This window comes from Tachypleus tridentatus, chromosome 3, assembly GCF_004210375.1.
Source record: "Tachypleus tridentatus isolate NWPU-2018 chromosome 3, ASM421037v1, whole genome shotgun sequence".
Classification (NCBI taxonomy): domain Eukaryota; kingdom Metazoa; phylum Arthropoda; class Merostomata; order Xiphosura; family Limulidae; genus Tachypleus; species Tachypleus tridentatus.
Window position 1 is genome coordinate 22969875 of NC_134827.1, and position 25657 is coordinate 22995531.

General features: G+C 36.0%; 1 protein-coding gene across 3 annotated transcripts in view; it reads right to left on the minus strand.

Moving 5' to 3' along the window:
- Positions 1-4799: 4799 nt before the first annotated feature.
- LOC143246525 (rifampicin phosphotransferase-like) overlaps positions 4800-25657 on the minus strand; it is an 86212-nt gene continuing 65354 nt past the window's right edge. For 2 of the 3 annotated variants that reach the window (XM_076493385.1, XM_076493386.1), the window contains 12 exons: positions 20951-21013; positions 17722-17814; positions 17127-17186; positions 15193-15293; positions 13920-13983; positions 12546-12709; positions 12222-12300; positions 11417-11468; positions 10673-10749; positions 8957-9059; positions 6655-6729; positions 4800-5478 (listed from right to left, as the gene is read on the minus strand). In XM_076493385.1, the coding sequence (XP_076349500.1) occupies positions 5411-5478; positions 6655-6729; positions 8957-9059; positions 10673-10749; positions 11417-11468; positions 12222-12300; positions 12546-12709; positions 13920-13983; positions 15193-15293; positions 17127-17186; positions 17722-17814; positions 20951-21013 (999 nt within the window). In that variant the 3' untranslated portion in view covers positions 4800-5410. The remainder of the gene's footprint in view (positions 5479-6654; positions 6730-8956; positions 9060-10672; positions 10750-11416; positions 11469-12221; positions 12301-12545; positions 12710-13919; positions 13984-15192; positions 15294-17126; positions 17187-17721; positions 17815-20950; positions 21014-25657) is intronic. The other variant, XR_013026022.1, reaches the window with a different exon arrangement.

Below are 25657 nucleotides of genomic sequence, written 5' to 3' on the forward strand. Positions count from 1 at the left end.
TATATTTTTCTCTTCAAGTATTTTAATTTCTTTTAGAGCATCTTTAGAATATTTGTTAACTTTCCATTGTTTCACTGTTGAAGTCTGCACAAAGCTGTTCAAGAACTATCAGCATTAGTCGTCCCTAATTTTAAAACTATGGACTAGAGGTAAGGTCAACACCACCTACAAGGTTATTTTTGTCAGAACCGAGGAGTGACATTTGACAGTCATTCTTATAACGCACCCACAGCTCCAAATTGCGGAACGTGATTTCTCTTCTTTGAAGATAGCAGGGTACGAGCCACAAATCTTTAGATCCACATTCCGCGAAAGAGTTATGAAACGTTTCAGTGTATCAATATAGAATGAGACCCGGGCCGGCCTGCTGGTAACGAGCGCTCGACTCGTAATATGGGGTTGGTCGTAAGAATCCTCGTCAGTAAGCATGCACGTTAGACATGAGACGTTATAACGTGACGATCAATCTCATTATTTGTTGGCAAAAGAGTGTCCAAAGAGCTGGCGGTGGGCGGTGTTGACTAGCTGCCTTCCCTCTAATTTAGCACTGCTAAGTTGGGAATAGTTAGCGCAGATAGTTATATAGTAGCTTTGCATAACATTCAAAACAAAACAAGTTAAAAATTAGTAGAAAATGATTTTGGGTCAGGTACTGTTACTCTTTAATATATAATAAAGGTGAGCGCAACATTGCACAGATAAACATTCAACCTTGAATAATTTTACCAATGTTCAAAATCAATTTATCGATGTTCTTGCAAAACTATGATAAATCGATAATTATTACAACCCTATTTTATTACAACTAATAGGTTTCGACTACTTTTTGATAACATTCCTCACATATATTGCGCTGACTCTGTGGAAATGCGCGTAGTATAAAACATTTGTATGATGTGGCAATAATACAGCTAATAAGAAATTGTAACGAATATTTTCACACTCACTTAAAACAAAATCATATTCTGATTGCGACGAATGTTTTATATTCATCGAAATGTGTCTACAGGTTTATTTATAAAAGCTTAGCAACTCTAATAGTGTTTGTGTTTTCTTAGAGCAAAGCCACATCAGGCTATCTGCTGAGCCTACCGAGGGGAATCGAACCCCTGATTTTAGCGTTGTAAATCCGGAGACATACCGCTGTACTAGCGGGGGGGGGCAACAACTCTAATATTGCAGAGTCAAAAAGGCGAAATAAATATATTCACTTTTTTATTTTTAAGAATAAAATAACCATGGACTATAAATGTGTATAACAATATTTCTTAGTTAAGACCCCCCCTTGACACAGAGGTATGTCTGCAGACTCACACCTCTAAAAACCGGGTTTCGATACCTGTGGTAGGCAGAGCACAGATATCTCATTGTGTAGCTGTGTGTTTAATTCTAAACAAACAAACAAACATTCTTAGTTAAGTAAAACGTCCTACTTTTCCAGAATTGGTACAAAACTCAGTTAAGAACTAGCCCGGCATAGCCAGGTGGTTAAGCTTCTCGACTCGTGATCTGAGGGTCGCGTGTTCGAATCCCCGTCACAAACATTTTCAGCCGTGGGGGCGTTATAATGTGACGGTCAATCCCACTATCCATTGGTGAAGAGTAGCCCAAAAGTTGGCGGCGGATGGTGATGACTAGTCGCCTTCCCTCTTGTCTTACATTGCTAAATTTGGGACGGATAGCGCAGATAGCCCTCGTGGAGCTTGACACGAAATTCCATAAACAAACAAACAATCCAATCTGTGCAGCTCTGAGAATAACAGCAGACCCAGAAAAGTCAGTTACTAATCTTATTGTATATTATGAAATTCAGATATTAACCTATTTTCTGTGTAAAAACGGGCAAATTTGCAAATTTTCATTTACATAAGGTCTGAATAAAACAACATATGAATCATGATTTACATGTATTTATACTAAAGTTACACAAAAAATGTTTAGAAGTGAGTAGTTTTTCGCGACTTGCGACTGTAATGTAGATCGCTTTCACGTATCAGCCCCAAATATAGTCTCCCATCATGTTTTCGTTATACGCTACCAGGTCACAAAAACAAAGTTTGGAGAGAAAAATAGGTCTTTTCCATTTACTTTACTTTAGGTATAAGCAATTGGGAAATAGCACATCCTGCCCAGGAACAAGAAAAAATAAAAAAATTGTTACATAGTGTAATTTATCGCTACTAAATCAGGAACGTGTAGTTCATGTGGTCTTAGAGTAACTTTATGCGAAATTCAAACCAAATCAAAGCAATCCACATGCAGCAAAAACCCAACTAATGATATTTCCAAGGTAAACGAAACACCAAAAAATATAACTGCAGATTTACATAAATGGAACACTTCTCCAGACTGCTACACCCGCAAAATATCTAGGACTAACTTATGATTCCAAACATACAATGGAAAAACCATTTAAATAATATAAAAACTCTAGTTTAGCGACGAACAAACTATGCCAGGAGTCTAACTGGCAAAAACAGTGGACCAACACCTGACAATATCTCAAAAATATACAAAACATATACAAGTCCAGTAATACACTATGCAGATCCAGCATGGATTAATGCAGGCAAAAAATAATTGAAAACCAAGTTACAGACATTACAAAACACACTACTTAAGAGAGCATATAGAGTACCTAGAACCACCTATTCATAAATATTTAAACATACCAACGATAGCAGATAGACTCCAATAGAGTACAATAAAATATTTTGATAAAAATTGGAGGCAAAATGAACTACAATGCGAACTCGACAGGTACTGCATACATGACAAAGATAGTTCTGAATATCTCTCCTGATTAACTTATACATTAGATCAATAAGAAAAAAATAATAATAGTAAAAATAAATAAACAAAAAACAATAATTTAAGTAATAAAGTAAAAACAGGCCACCTATGAACTAGACATTAGTGAGGAACTGTTGGTGAAAGAAACATTGGCATTACCCTGATAAGCGTCTGAGTAAATGCGGGTTACTCTAGCCCTCATGTATTATTTATTAATATACTAAACAGTTCACACAAACAAAGAAAGGGAAGAGGTCAAGTGTGCCTGACCCTCCTGGGTATATATAAATACCCAAACAACGAGAGAGAGAGAGAGATGTTCCCTGGTCTATAGCATAGATCAAATCCCGATGAAGATTGCGTTTTTTGTTGTAATTAATCATAAAGATACACAATGAGCTATCTGCGCACTGCTCGCCACGGGTGTCGGAACCTTGCTGCTTGTGGAGTGAGAGAACTGTGCCACTTGGGGGTAATTTAAATGTCCTTTTTTGAACAACAGATTTATACCTGTCAGACAGTTACGTCAGACTAATTTTTTATTGTGTCAAGTTGTCAGAATACACTATTTATGACTTAAAATTTTGATTTTTGTTTAAGATATCGTTGAGTTTAAATATTTACGTCCAGAGAAGTGCACACGAGTACATTTCGCGCATTAATCACGTTTGGACAGTTTTGCAGAAGAATGCCTGTCTCTTTATATACGTATATATCTACATATACACAATGAGAAACTAATTTAGTGTTGATCTGAATTTCCTGTCAGGGTCGTGTTGAGTTCCTAAACTCCAAACATTAAGCGTTTCAACCGAATTTAACCAGTCCTCAGTATGCTGTGAGGTTAATGTTAACAACTGGTTTTAGTTTCGGTTTGGATGGAAGTTGAGGTAACGTATGCATTTTCTTAATAGAATTGTCTGTTTGTTTTGGAAGTTCGCACAAAGCTACTCGAGGGCTATCTGTGCTAGCCGTCCCTAATTTAGCAGTGTAAGACTAGAGGGAAGGCAGCTAGTCATTACCACCCACCGCCAACTCTTGGGCTACTCTTTTACCAACGAATAGTGGGATTGACCGTCACATTATAACGCCCCCACGGCTGAAAGGGCGAGCATGTTTGGCGCGACCGGGATGCGAACCCGCGACCCTCAGATTACGAGTCGCACGCCCTAACACGCTTGGCCATGCCGGGCCTCTTTTAATAGAAGTACGTATTAGATGTAACATTATATGTCTACGAACGTGTTTTAATACCATATATTTCTCTAAAAAATATCCTGTTGTTCAGTATTGAAAACTACTTCGCCTTCTTATGGTAAGTTAAAAGCCAAAATTGTACGGAGTACGGCGCTTAATAACTATGTTATATATTTTGATGTTACAAAAATACACGCCTCCCAGTGGCACAGCGGCAGGTCTGCGGACTCGCATCGCTATAAAACCTAGTTTCGGTACTCGTGGTGGTCAGAACACAGATAGCCCTTTGTGTAGGTTTGTGTTTAATGGCAAGCAACAACAACAAAAAATACACCTACCTTTACGACAACAACTTTATCCTGAATACTCAGCACGTGAACCAAGTTACTTATATTTTCATGTTTCCGATCTCAAACTGTAACCTTAAAATAACTCCAGAATAGATCCTAATGCATGGAAATATTTAGAAAGTGTGCATCACCGGCACGTGCGATTTAAGACCAATGAGCCTAAAACCAGAACTGAGAAGAATTCGCGCTGGTAATTGGTTAGGCATGTTTGAATTGCAATTTGAAATTGTTATGCAATTGCAGGTAATTTCGTCACTGCTGGGTTTATTATATGATGTTGTAGCTTTGTATGGTCAAGGCTAACACGTAAAGAGATCGAACATTTTTCAGTTTATTTATATGAAGAACAATTCTTTGTCTACTACTTTTACTTGTTAGCATAAAATAAACATTTGGAGTTTGTTAACAGAAACAAGCATGTTGTTTACTGAGAGATAAGAAACAATAAATGATAAAACTACAATCACGTGTAATATTTATTGCAACTCTCTATCACTGGACTATATGAAATAACTATTAATTTGTTTACTTGTACAGATCATGTTACTATGGTAAGCGATTTCTAGCAATGTTCACGAAAGTTGAACATGGAAGTAGGTTTCAATACGTATTTCGGATCTAAATATGGAAGAACGTACGTCTTATAACATATTTAAGATTTAGACATGGAAGTATGTCTTAATATATGTTGCAAATCTAAACACGGAAATGTATTAGTTATTTTATTGTAGCTACATTTATCCTGTTATATGTTCAACTCTTTTGCTGATAACATTTCTCAACATTACCAGTATGAACATATCTCTACTGTGTTGTGTTTATGCTGTGTAGATGTGATGTCTCCTATACGTTTTACCAACTTAACACCTACAATGAAAATTACTTAACAATATTTCAAGAAATATTACAAAAACCTTTTTACTTCGATACACTTTTATCTGGTGAGTATACGTGTGTATGTTTACATGGATTTAAAACATAACCAGTTATTTCAAATAAAATTGGTAAACCCAATCAATAACATTTCCAATACTTCTTTGTTATTGTTTATCCATACATCTTCTTCTCATTTACTCTGCTGCTACGTCTTTGATTTTCTTCAGGATACCATGCGTAGCATCCAAAACCACAATATCCCCTGTAAACGATGTTACAGGTACAAATTTTTATATTATTAAATAACAAGCATTTTGTATTTTAAAATGATTAGAAGTATATATTATATATGTAGAATGTTTGAGACAGCTGGAAAACAACAATGTTAATGTGTAAGATGACAAACTCCCAGGATAACAGTGACTACAAAGCACGTTAACAATAACAGTATGGTAACTCCTAGGTAACCGTGACAACAAAGCACGTTAACAACAACAGCATAGTAACTCATAGAATAACTGTGACTACAAAGCACATTAACAACAACAGTATGGTAACTCCTAGGTAACCGTGACAACAAAGCACGTTAACAACAACAGCATAGTAACTCATAGAATAACTGTGACTACAAAGCACATTAACAACAACAGTATGGTAACTCATAGAATAACTGTGACTACAAAGCACATTAACAACAACAGTATGGTAACTCCTAGGTAACCGTGACAACAAAGCACGTTAACAACAACAGCATAGTAACTCATAGAATAACTGTGACTACAAAGCACATTAACAACAACAGTATGGTAACTCATAAAATAACTGTGACTACAAAGCACATTAACAACAACAGTATGGTAACTCCTAGGTAACCGTGACAACAAAGCACGTTAACAACAACAGCATAGTAACTCATAGAATAACTGTGACTACAAAGCACATTAACAACAACAGTATGGTAACTCCTAGGCAACCGTGACAACAAAGCACGTTAACAACAACAGCATAGTAACTCATAGAATAACTGTGACTACAAAGCACATTAACAACAACAGTATGGTAACTCCTAGGTAACCGTGACAACAAAGCACGTTAACAACAACAGCATAGTAACTCATAGAATAACTGTGACTACAAAGCACATTAACAACAACAGCATAGTAACTCATAGAATAACTGTGACTACAAAGCACATTAACAACAACATGATAACTCCTTGAATAACAGTGACTACAAAGCATGTTAGCAACTATTGTCTTGTGAAAATATTGAGACAGAGTTTGTTTAGAATCTGTTTTTTTTATAAACAAATAAATTTTTATCGAACATTAATATTCACCATGCACTAATAAAAATTAAACTTTAGAGTGACCACAAGTATATGACTACACCTGAAGAACATCTGACATTACGCTACAACTTAAAAATAACCACTTACCGGACTTGAGCACAGCAGTCGCTCCACGAACACAAATAATTGAAGGCAAACCAAATTCTCTTGCTACTACAGCTCCTGAAGTAATAACGAACAGAAATAGATTGTTCTTTCTAACAAACACAGATATATTTATCCGATCTCTAAAATAGTTCTGTTTCAAGATGTCATGTTGTGTTTTAGCCTACATGGTGAATGATTCTTTTCGTGATCTATGGCATGCGCATGTTTTACTGCCGTTGCGACAGTACAAACTGCAACCGTTAAGTATCCCTTACGTTTCGTGATTTTAATGCCTACTGACTGACCGACAGACAACATACTGCTTTATAGAGGTACAGGTGGTTAAACCAGATGACTACCTCCAGGAGGCCTTGGAACCCCTTTCGGGAAGATACAATAATCATACAATAGTAATAAAGAGGATTGAGAAATTAGAAATATTAGTTGTATATCTTGCACTAACTACCATTTTATTGGGAACTCTCCCTTGGTAAAGCATATAGAAACCACAAAATGTCAGAAGGTTTATTATTGGAGTATAGACCACTAGTCGAACAATATGATATGATCAGATAATTAAATTCGCGAGTGCGACGTTTAAGTACATTTTTAATAGAATTGAAACCCGATTAATGTTCTGTCGAAGCACGACGATTGTTTCTTTGAACAATTTTGAACAAAACAAGCACAATGTATTGTTAAATTATAGTTTTGGAAGTTCCCTTACACTCACAGTGGAAATAAAACCTCTTTTAGGATGAAAATGATGAAAACTGACATTCCGAAATATCCTGAACGTTAGTTATATTTTCAAATACAGAAAAATGAATCCAGTCTCAAAACACGAGAAGATTCATCAAAGGTTGGAACAGCAAAAGCAAGATCACAACTCTCATGTGGTTGGCCAGGTGGGTTAAGGCGTTCGACTCGTAATCTGAGGGTCGCGTGTTCGAATCACCGTCGCACCAAACATGCTTGCTCTTTGAGCTGTGGGAGCGTTATAAATGTGACGATTAATCCCACTATTCGTTGGTAAAATATTAGCTCAAGAATAGGCGGTGGGTGGTGATGACTAGCTGCTTTCCCTCTAGTCTTACACTGCTAAATTAGGGACAGCTAGTTAAGAGAGTCCTCGTGTAGCTTAGCGCGAAATTAAAAAAACAACAACACACACTCATGTGGTTTTTCTCAATGCGTTTACTCTTAACGGCCTAATATAGTATTGGATAAAATGAGACCTATTTTGGGACGTCATATCACATGATTACAAAGATATATAAGTGAAGACGTAATTTCCTGTAAGCACCGGAAATAAAATTTCAAACGCTTTCATAAATTGAATTTGGTATAAAATAAACTATCCATAGCAGTGACCCAGCTTAATATTCAATAATGTAGCTATTAAAATATTTTAGAAACTTTGCTATATCTATAAAAATAATTAAGGCAGATAGTTATTAAAGTTTTCCAAATTATTAAATGAAGCAGGAAACTGATCGAAGTTTCAGAAAGTTTCGTCATAGCTTTGTTTTTCTGGTGTTAAATTATTTTCGCACAAAATAAACATGTTTTTGGTTTCTTCGTTTGTTATCATTTATTTCAAATGCTGCACATGGATAACAAGTCTAGATTCAATCAAGTAGGCCATGACAGTTTAATGTAGCCAGTTCTATTAGTTTTAGTGTAGTAATACCCTCTGGTTAATTTTATATAGTTATTCATATATACCAACTTATGGCCTGGTGGTTAGCTGATTCGACTTGCAATCTGAGGGTTGCAGGTTTGAAGTCCTTTCACGCACATGCTCGCCCTTTCAGATAATGAGTCGTTGTTATAATGTGACAATTACACCCACCCTTTGTTGGTAAAGAGTAGCCCAAGAGTTAGTAATGATTGTTAGCTACTTTCTCTCTGGTCTGTCACTTCAAAAACTGAAACGACAGGCGCAGATGACCTTCGAATAATTTTGCACAAAATTCAAAAGTAAACAAACTTATGACTTTGTTGGCCAGCCTATTGTTGTATAAATTTAAGTAGGTAAAGAAATCTTTCTCCACTTCACTGTCTATCCAGAATGTCCACTGGAAGGGGTAAATTTACAATGCTAAAATTTTAGGTTTACTTTCCTGCAGTGGCTAGCCCATTATGTAGCTTTGAGCTAAAATAACAAGAACTGTCAAAACTTTCCCTCATTTCTAGTTTTGAAATAAAATTCAGAAACTCAGTAAAAAAGAAATGTTCAGTACTTAAAAAAAAAGATATTTCACTATTTTTTCGCGACTAACTGTCACGTGAAACTTACCATGAGAAATTAAGCCTCCTATCTCAGTTACCATACCGCTCAACAGTGGAAAGTATGGAGAAAATCCAACATCAATGGAATAGGTTATGAGAATATCACCTTCCTAGAAAAAAAAAAAAAAAGACGATCAGAGAGATTCCATTAGTTTTCCACTCTTTGTTTTTGTCCATATTTTCTCCCCACTGTTCCTCTTATATAACATCACCTGCGTTTATGTTAGATAACGTCAAATTATATTGGATAATGTCACAATATATTGCATGACATCAAATTTATTGGATATTTAGTTTCGAAAACTCAGAAAATCCTTTTCAGCTCCATAACGATCAACAAACCAGATCATTTTTTTTGTAGTGCAATCAGAAGTCTCGATCTAATATGCCTATGAAGTTTGCTATATATCCGATAACACTTTACAGAGTTATTAACCCCAAGCACCAAAAAAAAAGTCCTACCTCAACATTATTCAAAGCGATCCGGATTCCAAATCCGGACCAAATTTGGAGAGTACTGTTCTATACCGTCTTCTCATATTGTCTAAAATGAGACTACATGGGTTAATTAGTGTTCGAGATATGTGCGCGGAAACACATTCAAACAAACACACACACGGATCCGAATGCAATACCCTCGATGGTACAAAAACATTCAAATATTTTATTTTCATACTTACAAAATATCAAGTGTTTCAAAGCTAAGTTTTCTTAATCAAACATATTTTTCACGTGATATTTTACAAAAGCACAATCGTATTAGCTTGTTCGAGACAAATAATTACAGCAGCTTTGTAATCACGTTTACGTTAATATATTTGGTTTGGTTTGGTTTGAATTTCGCGTAAATCTACAAGGGGCCATCTGCACTAGGCGTTCCTAATTTTGCAGTGTAAGACTAGAGGGAAGGCAGCTAGTCATCACCATTCACCGCCAACTCTTGGGCTACTCTTTTACCAACGAATAGTGGGATTGACCTCACATTATAACGCCCTCACGGCTGAAATGGCGAGCATATTTGGTGTGACGAGGATTCGAACCCGCGACCCTCAGATTACGAGTGCCATAACCACCCGGCCATGCCGGACCGTATACTAGCTGGACTATAGAAATCATGCAAGGAGCAGTGCTGTGCTTTGGATTAAATAACCTTATGATAGGGCCTAACACATTTTGGTAAAATATTTCGAATATAGCAACAATGTTGAAATGCTCGTGAAAATTCTCATAAACATTTTGTACTTGAAAATAAAAGCAAATGATAAATGATTTAGTTTTACAATCTAAATTTTAACGCCCATGTGTCCGAGAAATTATAATGATAAAATTCACGTTTCGATGCCCATGGTGGACAGAGGCACATTACCTATTGTGTAGCTTTCCGCTTAACAACGAGGAAAATATCAATAGAAAGTGTGTAATATCAAAACACTTACTCTGTAAGAGGTTTGAAAATTCCCGTTTAAAAAAAACAAACATTAAATAGTGAGTTTTGTTTTCATATTAATTTTTGTGATCCAGAAATGGTTCTCATCTTATGCGCAGTCAGTTTCATTTGTGGTAAAAAAGGGGTTATTTATACATTTTCTGTATAGGGTGATTCTATATACTGGCGAAATTTGAAATTTTATATGTGTGTGTGCGTGTATATATATATATATATATATACCAGATCCTGATTCATCCAAACATCTTATTTCTGTTACATTTACAAGTGACTAACCTGCAGGTAACGAGCTTCTTCCATCTGCAAAACAACCCGAGCAGGTCCTTTAACAACCCCCTGACACACTGTAATACCTTAACAGACGAATAAATAATGAATTAGATATTTTGTTATTCTTATAACGAAAAGAATTGGGTTTCGATACTCGCGATGGAGAGCCCATGGTGTTGCTTTCTGATAAAAGCAACGCTAATCACACTATGTAACACAAATTTTGTTCCTGGATAGTATGTGTTATTTCTTAATTGCTTATGTTGTAACAGTACAGAAAATGACCCTTATTCCCTTCAAACTTTGCTTTTGTGACCTGGATAATGAAATTTAGAAATTAACCTATTTTCTATGTAAAAACGGGCAAATTTGCACATTTTCATTTACATAAGGTGTGAATAAAACAACATATGAATCAAGATTTACATGTATTCATACTAAAGTTATACAAAAATGTTTAGAAGCGTTTTTCGAGATTTGCGACTGTAATGTAAATCGCTTTAACGTATCAGCCCCCAAATGTAGTCTCCCATCATGTTTTTGTTATACGCTCCTAGGTCATAAAAGCAAAGTTTGACTCCATATTTTCAATGCCTATATTATTTAAGAAAAATATCTTTTGTTAGTTTAGTTTTGGCGATTTCGCTCACAACCGAAAATAGTGGGTAAAAAATTTCTGAAATGTTAACAAAATAGAAAGTAAAATTATTAATTTGTTTGTAAAACAGTAAAAAAGTAATAATACGTTACCCCTTAGCTCCTCAGCGTTTATTTCCTCAGTTAAATAACTCTCTGTTGTGATCTGTAAATTTCACACAAAAAATACACACTTATCACTAACCCTCATTATTAGCTGTATGTATGTTTAGGTTTAACTTGTGCACTATTATAATATAGAACATTAAATAAACATTTTGAATATATTGCTTTTTACTTAATAATGAATTTTTAATGAGATGTGTGCGTTACTGAGATTTTGATAGCGTAAGTGTTTTGGCTTTTGCATAATGATATACCGGTAATATCCATTGAATTAGTGAGCACTTTCATTTATTAATATTTCCAAAATGCAGTTAAACATAGCAAGTAAAAATTAATTAAACCTAACAAAACAAAGTTTTAAGTTTAAGACAAAAAATGGATGACATAGGGGAGTTGGGTTGTTGGATCCTTCAAGCAATATCGCAAAACAAAATACTAAATCATCACAAGTGATACAGGATGACCTAAGGAAAGTCATGGGGGGCTGTACTCCCCATTTAACTTCATGTAGATAAACGTTCTTGAAAACAGTATGGCTTTCTTTTCAATATAAGTTGGTATCTTTATGTATTTGTATTTCACTTTTAACGTGTATTATGTTAAGAAGAAAATAGAAGCACAATTTTCTATCCTTTGTTACAAACGAGTGTTTATTTCACTCGTACAACGGACGGGTGCCTCAGCTACTGTTTAACAAGTAAACAATTCATCTCTAACAAAACAAAACTTTAACTGATAACATTTTATCAAGTAAGTATTTTAAAAATCGAATTTTCTGGAATGAAACACTTACAGGTTTGGGCGGACCCACCATGATTTCTGGATATACCGTGGAGTCCAATTTGTTATGAATTCTTCGTCTTTTAGAAGCTCTGAAAAAAAGTAAATAAAACCACAGTTTTGTATCTACATTTGAAACATTTTACGTTTTTATTTTTGCATTATTTTTCTATTGCATATCTTTAAATACAGTAGTATTCAATAGTAGGGATTGTTATGAAACAAAATGGCTGACATAAAAATCACACGTTTAAAACTATTTTTAAAATATTTGAGTATTAAATAATTTACTTAACGTGCCCGTGTAATGAAATTAAACCAATTGAAAGACACCAACACAGGTATTAAATGGGCAGAGCGTGTCCTCAAGAGTTCACCGATCTCTTCATGGGTGAAGAAGTAGAGAAGTCCACGTTCCGGAAGTCTTCCTTCTTTCATCATTAATTTTTCCAAATGTCGGTAGGCCTTTCGGCAGCAGTCAACAGACTTGACCAAAATAGACTAAAGAAAAAAACAACAATGAAACGTTCATATTAATCCAAGAAGTGAACATTACAGTTACAACTACCTTCCCCCCACAGTGGCACAGCGGACATCTGCATCTCTGTCACAACTACCTCCCCCCCACAGTGGAACAGCGGACATCTGCATCTCAGTCACAACTACCTCCCCCCACAGTGGCACAGCGGACATCTGCATCACAGTCACAACTCCCCCTCCTCCCCAGTGGCACAGAGGACATCTGCATCTCTGTCACAACTACCCCCCCCACAGTGGCACAGCGGACATCTGCATCACAGTCACAACTACCTCCCCCCACAATGGCACAGCGGACATCTGCATCACAGTCACAACTGCCTCCCCCCACAGTGGCACAGCGGACATCTGCATCACAGTCACAACAACCTTCCCCGCACAGTGGGACAGCGGACATCTGCATCTCTGTCACAACTACCTCCCCCCCACAATGGCACAGCGGACATCTGCATCTCAATCACAACTCCCCCTTCCCCACAGTGGCACAGCGGACATCTGCATCACAGTCACAACTCCCCCTTCCCCACAGTGGCACAGCGGACATCTGCATCACAGTCACAACTCCCCTTCCCCCACAGTGGCACAGCGGACATCTGCATCACAGTCACAACTCCCCCTCCCCCACAGTGGCAGAGTGGAATGTCTACGGGCTCACACCATTAGAAACCGGGTTTCGATAGATACACGTGGTGGGCAAAGCACAGATATCCCACTCTGTAGCTTTGTGCTAAATCCCTCCCCCTGTTACTTAACATACAGTTTCTCTTAAAACAAATTTTGTTCTTCTTCTCACATTTGATGTCAAGACAGTTTAAGTAATGAAATGGTTGTTCTTCGTTACAGAAAAAGATATACCTTTCCCCAGCTGTATTATCCGAGGTGAGTTCGCTTTTTGGCATTATCATTCACCATGGAGTTCAATGGTTAAATTATTACATCTTTATCACAAAAAAGTTGAATCGACGAGATAAATTGCAAAGAACCAAAGGTGTCGGAAAATGGTTGGGTTTGCAAATTTTTTCCACAATTTTTAGGATGCAAATTTAGAAACAAGAAAAGAAATATTTCTTTTGCAAACACAGACAGATTAGTTTTATATTTATTTTCTTTTAAATTTAATTGGAAATAATTAGAAGATTGAGGTTAATTTATTTGTGATATATATTAAACTCACCTTACTATTTTCTCTTTTAATAACCGCCCACCTGGCGAGCGAAACAACACGCCGAAAAAAGAAACTGGAAAAAAATAAATATTAATAATCATTTACTGTTCACGTTATTTTCATTGTTTGTATTAATTAACCAATGTTGGCCCGGCATGGCCAGGTGGTTAGGGCGCTCGACTCGTAATATGAGGGTCGTGAGTTCGAGCCTCCGTCACTCCAAACATACTCGCCCTATCGGCCGTGGGGGCAGTATAACGTGACGGTTAATTTCACTATTCGTTAGTAAAAAAGTAGCCCAAGAGTTTGCGGTAGGTGGTGATGACTAGCTGCCTTCTCTCTGGTCTTGCACTGCTAAATTAGGGGCAGAAATTCCACACGCAGCTTTGCGCGAAATTCAACCAGGTCCATAATGTTAAAAAGTGGTCATCTTGTGAGATTGTTGGGTGTTATACGCTGTCCAGACCTCCACTTGTTACTAATCACACGACCTGAGACTTAAAACCATTCTGAACGGCTTCTGTTTGTTTGTTTTTGAATTTCGCAGTGTAAGACTAGAGGGAAGGCAGCTAGTCGTCACTACCCACCGTCAAATCTTGGGCTACTCTTTTACGAACGAATAGTGGGATTGACCGGTCACATTATAACGTCTCCACGGCTGAAAGGGCGGGCATGTTTGGTGCGACGGGGATTCGAACGCGAAATCCTCAGATTACGAGTCGAATGCCTTAACACACCTGGCCATGCCGGGACCCCATTAACTTGTTTGTGCAGCATTACTGCCACGTGTGTTATTTATTACTTGTGTTTTTATAATACTTCAAAACTGAAATGAATTTTATTTTAAGCTTCTTGATTTATTTATTTTATATTCTAAATAAACGTAAATAATATTTACTAATAATAAGTATAACTACCATCATGCCGAAAGGAGAAATCGAGTTATAATATGTACAAGTCCTTACTGTCGCCCCCCAAATATGCTTATTTTTTTAAATATTATTCAATAAAATATAATATATTTTGAATATTGCAGTGAAATGTCCCAGGTGGCTCAGATTCAAGGTTACAATGCCGCAGGTTTGGTCTCTGTAGTGTGCTCAGCACAGACACCCATTGTGCAGTTTGATGCTTTAAAAGAAACTGTAGTGAAATGCTAAAAGTATTGTCTGATTTAATTTGTATATAAAGAAAAAGTACTCGAAAAGAGTGAGCAAACAACATTTATAATTCAACGATAGAGTTGTGTCCTGGAATCATGAATAACTGACGAAATCCTTACCTTCCACGAGTTCCAGATTTGTACTTAGTGTGTTGAATGGCTTCATCGACTGACTTGTTTGTTTTAGTTGCACTATTTTCTCCAGATGTTCTAAGTAAGTTCTGACAAACAAAATAAGCACAAGTGTTTGATTAATGTAGTTTTCACACACAGTTTTGCAAGAACTGTGCGGCCAACACCTATTACAATTTACCTCACATCTCTATGTAATTATTTATAGACATTTTGTTTGTTTGAGAAAGTTAGCACAGAGCAACACAACGGTAGCCATCCCTAATTTTAAGTTAAGAGATTAGAGCGAAGACAACGTAATCAAAAGCGCCCACCACCAACTTTTGGTCTACTATTGCATCTACGGCCCCAAGATTGAGAGCAGGTTTTGTCTCGTTTTGTGTATTGTAACGGAATGGCGTTAAGTGGATCCTTTGATCCATAGTATGGATTATTAATCTCTAGGCCAAGACTAATTTCTTTTATTATAAACAACTAGGTTAAATATAGACTAAATGGCTAAGTCATAAACCTCATGATTCAGGTATGGTCGTCTCTAATATAGGAACTGCTGGCTAAAAGGAGGGCAGAGAGTTAGAAACATCCACCGCCTATACTGCTAGCCACTTTAAACTGAATAATGCGACTATTATTTTACATAGTGTTCCCACCAGAAAGCGCACAATATGTTCAACAACATGAATTCGAGCCTTGGACCTCCTAATCCACAGTCCAACATGCAACATGTAGGTCATGACTTAACTTCAAGTTTACATATTTATAAGTTTATAATATCCTTTATATATTGTTTTTTCTCTGAATATTTTCTATTTTACATTATTTTGCGCTGTTTAAAATATGTGCTTTGTAATTATTTATTTTTCGAAAGTTATTATATTTTCTACTTGTATGTAATTTAATAATTACTTTTAAAATCAACGCGACAACAATTTTCACAACTCAAAATATTTGTACTTCCATTACAAAAGATCCTATCATGAGGTTGTTTAATCCAAAGCACAGCACTGCTCCTTGCATTGATTTCTATAGTCTACCTAGTATACGGAACGGCATGGCCAGGTGGTTAAGGCACTCGACTCGTAAACTGAGGGTCGTGAATTCAAATCCCTGTCATACCAAACATGCTCACCATTTTAGTTCTATATTTTTTCGTTGGTGAAAAGAGTAGCCCAAGAAATGGCGGTGGGTGGTGATGATTAGCTACCTTCCCTCTAGTCTTACACTGCTAAATTAGAGACGGCTAGCGCAGATAGCTCTCGAGTAGCTTTGCGTGAAATTCAAACCAAACCAAACCAAACCAAACTACCTAGTATATATGGTCAACAGTTTCACCGCATCCCCAACCAAACGTGGCCAAGTTTTTTCCGGACTTTAGATTCAAGACTCCAAAGTTTGTGACCCGTTGCCACTTAAAACAAAATTCCATTGCACAATTTCGAGCCATAAGTGTGTTATAAGAGTAACAGTCAAACCTCACTGATCGAGTAGAGTATTTCATGAGTTGTCAACACTTTCATGTTGATTGACGGCTTACCTTTTACTTCTAAATTAGGAAGAGTAGCGTAGCTCGTCTTAGAGCAGGTTTATACGAAGCTTCAACAAAAGCAACAAACAAACGACAGGCATTGGTTTATGACAATTTAAATATTTTAATTCAGTACACTGTAAATTAAGTAAATGATGCATTAGATTACTGTAGCGCTTCATTATCCCCGTCGAAATATGCAAATTACGTCTCATTACGCAGATCATAATTATAACTTTTAATATCCCAGTTCAAAATTATAAATGAAATCCAATAATGCGTTTAGTTACTGTAACATTTAATAAGCAATTCCAATTCGATAAAAACAGATTTATTAATATCACCCTGGTAATCACCAGAAAAATTCGTGATTTCGATCAACTTAGGAAAAAATTACCTGTAGTGTTTGAACAAGGCTTCTTGGGTCTTCTTCCCACGTGGCAGTCATGACGTCAAACTGTATAAATACATTTTGTATTTATTACTGTCTTATAATCATAAGAGTTATAGTGTTCTAGATCAAGATATTTTAAATGTACTACTAGAACTTCGCAGTACAACTAAAAAATAAGTTCTTAATTTTTAAATGGAAAGAAGCATCTAAGCTACAAGAGCTTTAGGCCTAATCATTAATGTTTTAGTGGATTCGACAGCTCCAACACTCCTATTTTTGTAAGTAACTTTTGCTATTCGGCTTTGGTCTCAAAAATCAATCAATAGGCATTAAAAATATGTCATATTCAAGGAGGCAGGTCACAAACTATTAATAAAATTCAAGACTTTCGAAAATATAATTACTTATGAAGAATATTCATTAATTTATTTCGCTACTTATGAAAGAGCGGGCCTGAAAGAAAGCTTTATAAGTAAGAATCGTATACCATAAATCGAATTATCTAGTTTTACAGTTTTTCAAAATATCTCACTCATAGAAATAGGTCTAGTTATAAAGAACAAACTATTTATAGCTAAAAATCATACGAGTGTCACACCTCCTTCCAACATCGGTGCCCGTGTGTTGAAATAAAATTTTTAAAGCTTCTGCCTGCCTGTCCTCGGTCTTTACACAACCAGTTTAAAGCTTCCTGCAGTAAAAACATATAAATAATGTGCACTAAAACTTCCTGCAGTAAAAACGTACAAAAAAATAAACGTTCAAACAGATAATGTACACGGTCTTTTTACTAACTTAATGCTGTAAAGAACAAGATAGAAGAAGCATTTTGTTTGTAAGTAAAACTCTTAAATAAAGAGAACGTTTTCTAATGGGTAATTTAAATATACTGATGTTTATGGCCTAATTACACTACCATATTCATCACGTAAGAAGTAAAGGAGCTACTGATTCTCGGATGAGAAAGCTATCGTGAAATTTCCCTTACGAAAATATCACTGTAATGCTTGTATTGTGATATACTTCAAATTCACTAGAACAACAAAATTATTCCTGTTTAATTCCAAGAAACCCACCTGTAGTGTTTATGTATATTTAAAAATATACTATAGTATATAGTAAAATACTATTTTTATATTTGAAGTGCCTTTCGAATGATTTGATATTATTAACTTTTAATTATTAATAATTTACAATATAAAGGCACTTATTAATGTTACATCTGATATTTAAAAAGAGCTAGTCTAAAATGATCAGGTTGAAATAATATATAATCATTTATATGATTATATTCCTAAGAACTTGTAATTTATATGATCTGGTCGTTCTTTGGCCATTATAATACTTTCTTGAAAACAGATTACTTGTATGATTCTAATGAAAGGTCGTAAATGAGAAGAAATCATAACGCGGTCCTGTTAGAAATATTTCTAGAAAGAAAATTTTATGATACCTTTCTTGTTCAAGCATTACTGACACACATTACTATTATATGTTATTAAGTCATTAGAAAAAGACATGGAAATATAACTGTTTATATATTTTTATAAACCATCATATAATGAAACAATCGAAACTACTTGGTAGGCTTGACAAATATAAATCGTGTGTGTGTGTTTGTTTCTTATAGCAAAGCCACATAGGGCTATCTGCTCAGCCCACCGAGGGGAATCGAACCCCTGATTTTAGCGTTGTAAATCCGGAGACATACCGCTGTACTACCGGGGGCAAATATAAATTGCAAAGTGTAACTCATTTAATGAACTAACATTAATAAGTACAAAGCCTAAAGTCCCCCACTGGGACAGCAGTAAGTTTATGGAATTACAATCCTAAAATCTGGGGTTCGATCCTTCGCGGTAAACGCAGTAGATAACCAAATATAGCTTTGTTCTAAAAATGAACCAGCCATCAAAGCGAAATTTCTTTTTTAATGTTTTAACCGCACGGGAAAATGAGTAATAAAACGTCTTTTACTTGTTTCATTCTATAATTTCTTAAAATCAGCAGTGAAATCACCTTGCTGCATTTCTTTAAGTTATTTGCTAAATTTATTATAAGTTACAGTTTTAACACTAGTTGTTTTACACTGCTTTTTACTTCCTCGTTTGATATTATCATTAAGTATTTTACTTTAGTAAATTAAAAAAACCGTAGGAAATATATACAGAAAGTTCGATTTAAGATGGCCCCACAGTGGCACACCGGCAAGTCTGCAGAATTACACAGCTAAAAAAATTTGTTTTTTTTTAATTTCGCGCAAAGTTACATGAGGGCTATTTGCGCTAGCCGTCCCTAATTTAGCAGTGTAAGACTAGAGGGAAGGCAGCTAGTCATCACACCCACCGCCAACTCTTAGGCTACTCTTTTATCAACGAATAATGGAATTGACGATCACATTATAACACCCCTACGGCTAAAAGGGCGAGCATGTTTGGTGCGACGGGGATTCGAGCCCGCGACCCTCAGATTACGAGTCGAAAGCTAAGAAGGTATTCTACGTGTGGCTTTATGCTTAACTTTGAACAAACAAACAACTTCAAGAGAATCTGTGTCGTAACTTTAATTGAAAACAAATAATTGAGTCCAGTGGAGAGTTACTAACATAAAACTAAAATACTATCACAGTTATACACATTTTTATGAGATAAAAAATTAACAACTGACCTTCATGCCACCATATGTTTCCTATACGTGAAAAAATTTGTTTAAAAACGAGCAAGAGTTTGATGTACTGATAACAAATATGAATAAAAATGTTTATTTTAAACAATTTCTTTACTGTAGTGACATCAGTTTATCTTGCCACAGTAACACGATAAAATGAAGTAAATTCCTCTAATGGCACAGGGACCCAGCATGGCCAGGTGGTTAATGCGCTCGACTCGTAATCCGAGGGTCGCGGGTTCAAATCCCCGTCGCACCAACCATTATCGCCCTTTCAGCCGTGGGGGCGTTATAATGTTACGGTCAATCCCACTATTCGCTTGTAAAAGACTAGCTCAAGAGTTGGCGGTGGGTGGTGATGACTAGCTGCTTTCCCTGTAGTCTTACACTACTAAATTAGGGACGGCTAGCGCAGATAGCCCTCGTGTAGCTTTGCGCGAAATTCAAAATCAATACAAATCAATGCCATAGAGGTATGTCTGCGGAGTCACAATGCTAGAAAGCGGGTATCGTCACCCGTGGTGGACAGAGCACAGATAGCCTATAGCGAATCTTTGTGTTTAATTCCAAACAAACAAGCTATGAAGTAGAAACGTTAAGGACCCTTACTTCTATTAGTACTTGTTAAATAGGCTGACTTATCTACCAATAATCCAAATAATGTTCTCAGACCTTAAACTGTAAACATTATGAGTATAAAGTTAAATTATTTACGTATTCGTACGCTTATGGGCAGATTGTTTAGAGGTAGCATTATTCTGGAATACTGAAAAGAACCTTACTTCAACACTCACAGAAGTAAACATCGTTGAAAAGAACCTTACCTCAACACTCACAGAAGTAAACATCGTTGAAAAGAACCTTACCTCAACACTCACAGAAGTAAACATCGTTGAAAAGAACCCTACCTCAACACTCACAGAAGTAAACATCGTTGAAAAGAACCTTACCTCAACACTCACAGAAGCAAACATCGTTGAAAAGAACCTTACCTCAACACTCACAGAAGTAAACATCGTTGAAAAGAACCCTACCTCAACACTCACAGAAGTAAACATCGTTGAAAAGAACCTTACCTCAACACTCACAGAAGCAAACATCGTTGAAAATAACCTTACCTCAACACTCACAGGAGTAAACATCGTTGAAAAGAACCTTACCTCAACACTCACAGAAGTAAACATCGTTGCTCTTCCAGAGTTTAGAATCTCGGTTGCCAATTCCTATGTAAGTGTTTCAAAAATCACAATACATGTGTGTACACATACACAGACGTACAAATGCATAAACACATACATATATTTTAATTTAAGAGTAAGCAATTTTCACATGCGAATAATAACTTACAAATTTATTAGTGTTAAATAGGAATTTCTTTTCAAATGTTTTCCCCGTGGTACAGCGGTACGTTTACGAACTAAAATGTGGTGCTCAATTTCTTGCAGCGACCATCGTGACTGTGTTTCAAAAATACAAATTAAAAAATATGTAGTGGTATTCGTTTACGGCTATTTCCGCCAGTCTTTCAAAAGATTTTGTTGCATGACATTTTAAAATATATGATCTCTTCAAATACTAGATAAAACAAGCTAATTTGATGTTGGACTTTATATATTATACGTGTACAGATAAACAGAGTCATCTAATGATAAACCTATTAAGTTATAACATTAAAAAATTGTATGTTTTTTACACTTTTGACCAAAACAACGTGAACAGGGTTTCATTGGAATTTCCTAAGTGTCGCCGTATAAAATAAATTTTACTCTATTTTATGATTAAGTGTCGCTGTATAAAATCAATTTTACTGTATTTTATAATTAAGTGTTACTGTATAAAATAGATTTTACTGTATTTTATAATTAACACATTGAAAACTGTAAAAGTACATTGTTTATCCAAAAAGTACTTTTTATCTTACAGTACATATAGTCGGGCATGTATAATAGGTTTGCCTGCACCCCCCCATGATCCTCTGAAACCAACTTTTTCGAAAGTTTTTAGGATACTTTTGAAGATTAAATATGTTTCCGGTTGCGCTATCATAGTATAAGGGGGTTTTCGGGCCCTTTTCAAAATGGCCGCCACCGAAAATCGTAAAATTACACAATATATATGAAATGATCATTATTTGCATCCACTTGGCCTATAATATTTAAATTGTTGTTATTCACTTATGTATAGAGCACAAATTAAACCAAAATATGGAATTTTGAAATTTTGTGACATGACAGAAATCCAAGATGGCGGCCAAATTTTGGTGCATGTTCGCAAAATCGCTCATAACTTTTGAACCAGTTAACGTATAAAGTTGATTTTGGTGTCTAACCATATGTTTTGCCACATAAAGAATTCAATAGAACCATAATTTAGAATGATTCATCCAACCCTAGCCATGTTAGCAACATACTAACTGTGTACAATGAGTGCAAAGTGATTCACGCCATTTTCCGAAAAACGCCCTATTATTCCACTCTATACTCAATGCTTCGTACATTTGATTTCCAACATTTTTCTGAACTAGGTACATAACAAATGACCATATTCAGCAATTTTAGAAATATTTTGTACAAGTCTATTAAAGAGTTGATGACCTACTGTATCACACCAGTTCCCTACTCCCTTGGAACACCTGACGGCTTTATGGCAAAGACTGACAAGTCCAGGATGGTAGCTTACCTAACATCCGATGTACAGAGTGCCACTGCCACATCCCAGGCTAAGAAGAAAACTTTCTTCGTGGATGACGGAAATGCCCGACTTTACATATTAAAGGACTTGCCCGACACCTTCCAAAATATCTGCCTGAAAATCCTTGACCAGCTTCCCCGAGAAGAGGTTGTGATCTTTTCGACAGATATGTACCTAGAGCATTTTGTAAAGAACCAGGAGCGGGCACGCCGTGGTAACAGCGAAAGACTCCTACTGGAAGGTGTGCACACACGACGACCTGCTGACTTCAAGGTCTTCCTCCTGAATGATGACAACAAACTCCAGTTGTTCGAACTCATGCTGCGTGTTTGGAGTAGCGAAATTGCAGTTCCTCGACTTCTGGGCAGGAATGCGCTCCTGGTTGTAAAGGGCCGAGTATTCAGCCTAACTTCATGTGATGGACATTCTGTCCAACAGTCAGAAGTCAAGAATCTGCAGTCGTGTCAAGAAGAAACAGACACACGAATCGTCTTGTACATAGCACATGCAGAGGAACAAGGGTATGATCAGGTGGTGGTTCGGAGTCCAGACAGCGATATATTCTTGATTCTTCTGTATTTTGCACACACCTTCAAAATAACTATCCTGTTTGACACAGGCAGTGGAGACAAGAGACGTGTCTTGAACATAACTGAGCTTGCTGAGAAGTTGGGGGAACAATACTGCAAGTGCCTTCTGGGGTTATATGTCTTCACAGGAGAAGATGCAAACTGCGCCTTCAAGGGGAAAGGCAAAATAACCCCACTGAAAAAGCTGGAGAAGTCCCCTCGTTACCAGGCCATCTTCTGTCAACTTGGCGAGGACTGGACAGTCAGCAGCGAGTTATCCAATGAGCTAGAGAAGTTCACATGCTTGATGTATGGATATCCACGACTCAGCAGTGTTGATTCTGTGAGGGAACTCATGCTGAACAAGATGGTTGGTGAAGGCGAAACTCTGACATCTCAATCAAAGGTAGACCTGTCCAAACTACCACCCTGTCACCGATCTCTTTTACCACACATCAAACGGGTCAACTATCGTATTGCGCAGTGGAAGCGTTCTGACGTGCAAATGCTAAAGCTACCACCCCCAACAGATCACGGATGGGTCCTCAATGATGGTGTCCTAGATCCGGTGTGGTCTGAGGGGCCTGTCCTGCCTGCTAGTCTGGTGGATATTTTGAATGTCAACATGGCCAATGATGAGAGCGAAGACGAATCTGATGAGGATGGGCCAGATATTGAGTCCTTCTCCTCAGACGACGACTTGGACAATGAAATATAAAGAAACAGTGTGGTTTCATGATTTTTTTTTTTGTTTGTCCATGTTCAAATGGTTATTCCTGTAACAATGTAAAGTTTGATTACATTGAATAAAGTTTCATGAATACTTACTTGGTTTTTCTTTGTATACAGTGATATTAATACCATATAAAATAGCGATATTACCTTATAAAATAGCAGAATAAGGTAATTTGTTATGTACCTAGTTGAGAAAAATGTTGGAAATCAAATGTACGAAGCATTGAGTATAGAGTGGAATAATAGGGCGTTTTTCGGAAAATGGCATGAATCACTTTGCATTCATTGTGCACAGTTAATATGTTGCTAATATAACTAGGGTTGGATGAATAATTCTAATTATGGTTCTATTGAATTCCTTATGTGGCAAAACATATGGTTAGACACCAAAATCAACTTTATACGTTAAATGGTTCAAAAGTTATGAGCGATTTTGCGAAAATGCACCAAAATTTGGCCGCCATCTTAGATTTCTGCCATGTCACAAAATTTCAAAATTCCATATTTTGGTCCAATTTGTGCTCTATACATAAGTGAATAACAACAATTTAAATATTATAGGCCAAGTGGATGCAAATAATGATCATTTCATATATATCGTATAATTTTAAGATTTTCGGTGGCGGCCATTTTGGAAAGGGCCCGAAAACCCCCTTATACCATGAAAGCGCAACCGGAAACATATTTAATCTTCAAAAGTATCCTAAAAACTTTCAAAAAAAGTTGGTTTCAGAGGATCATGGGGGGGGGGGTGCAGGCAAACCTATTATACATGCCCGACTAATACTAAAACTGTATAATTAGTGTAACAAGACAAGGTTTCTCAGTAGAAAGAAAACAGCTAACATCAAAGCCGTACATCTATTTAATTATGTACAATTTGTTGAGTTCCATGTTTTATTTGTCTAACGTCTTTACGAACTTACATTTTTGTGTTTGAATAATATTACAGATAACGTTTTATAAGAAAGATGGGAGTGGAATGTTTCTTGTCATTTTACTTTGTTAAAACTACGAAATACATTCACCGAAACATATTCCTTCCAACTGAAGAGTTGAAAATTATTTATAGTACTGAATGAACTTATAAAACGTGATAAAGAAACTTATGACATAACATAGTCGTTCAATAATAATAAATTGTGCATATAGTGAATGAAATTAAAGAAAATCGCAATAATATCGTATTACATTATAAACAGTGAATCATAACCTAACGATATATTATCAATACATGAATAATAGCTCAACTGAAAATCATACATCTAGATAATAACTTAACGATACTTCATACATACCTAGGTAATAACCTTACAATACTTCACACACATCTGTATAATAATTAAACAATACTTCATACACAACAAAATAATATATCAAAATATATAACACACACCTGGATAATAACTGAACGATATATCATAAACATCTGTATAATAATTTAACAATATGGTGTGCACAACAAAATAATACATTAAAATATATAACAGACATCTAGATAATAATTGAACGACATATCATCAACACCTAGATAATAATTTAACAATACGGCGTACACAACAAAATAATATATTAAAATATATAACACCCACACAGATAATAATTGAACGATATATCATAAACACCTAGATAATAATTTACCAATACGGCGTACACAACAAAATAATATGTTAAAATATATAAGACACCTAGATAATAACTGAACGATATATCACAAACACGTAGATAATAATTTAACTCTACGGCACACACAACAAAATAATATATTGAAATATATAACACATACACCAAGGTAATAGCTGAAGGATATACCCTAAACACCTAAATAATGATTTAACAATATCTCACACACACCTAGAAAATAATTTAACA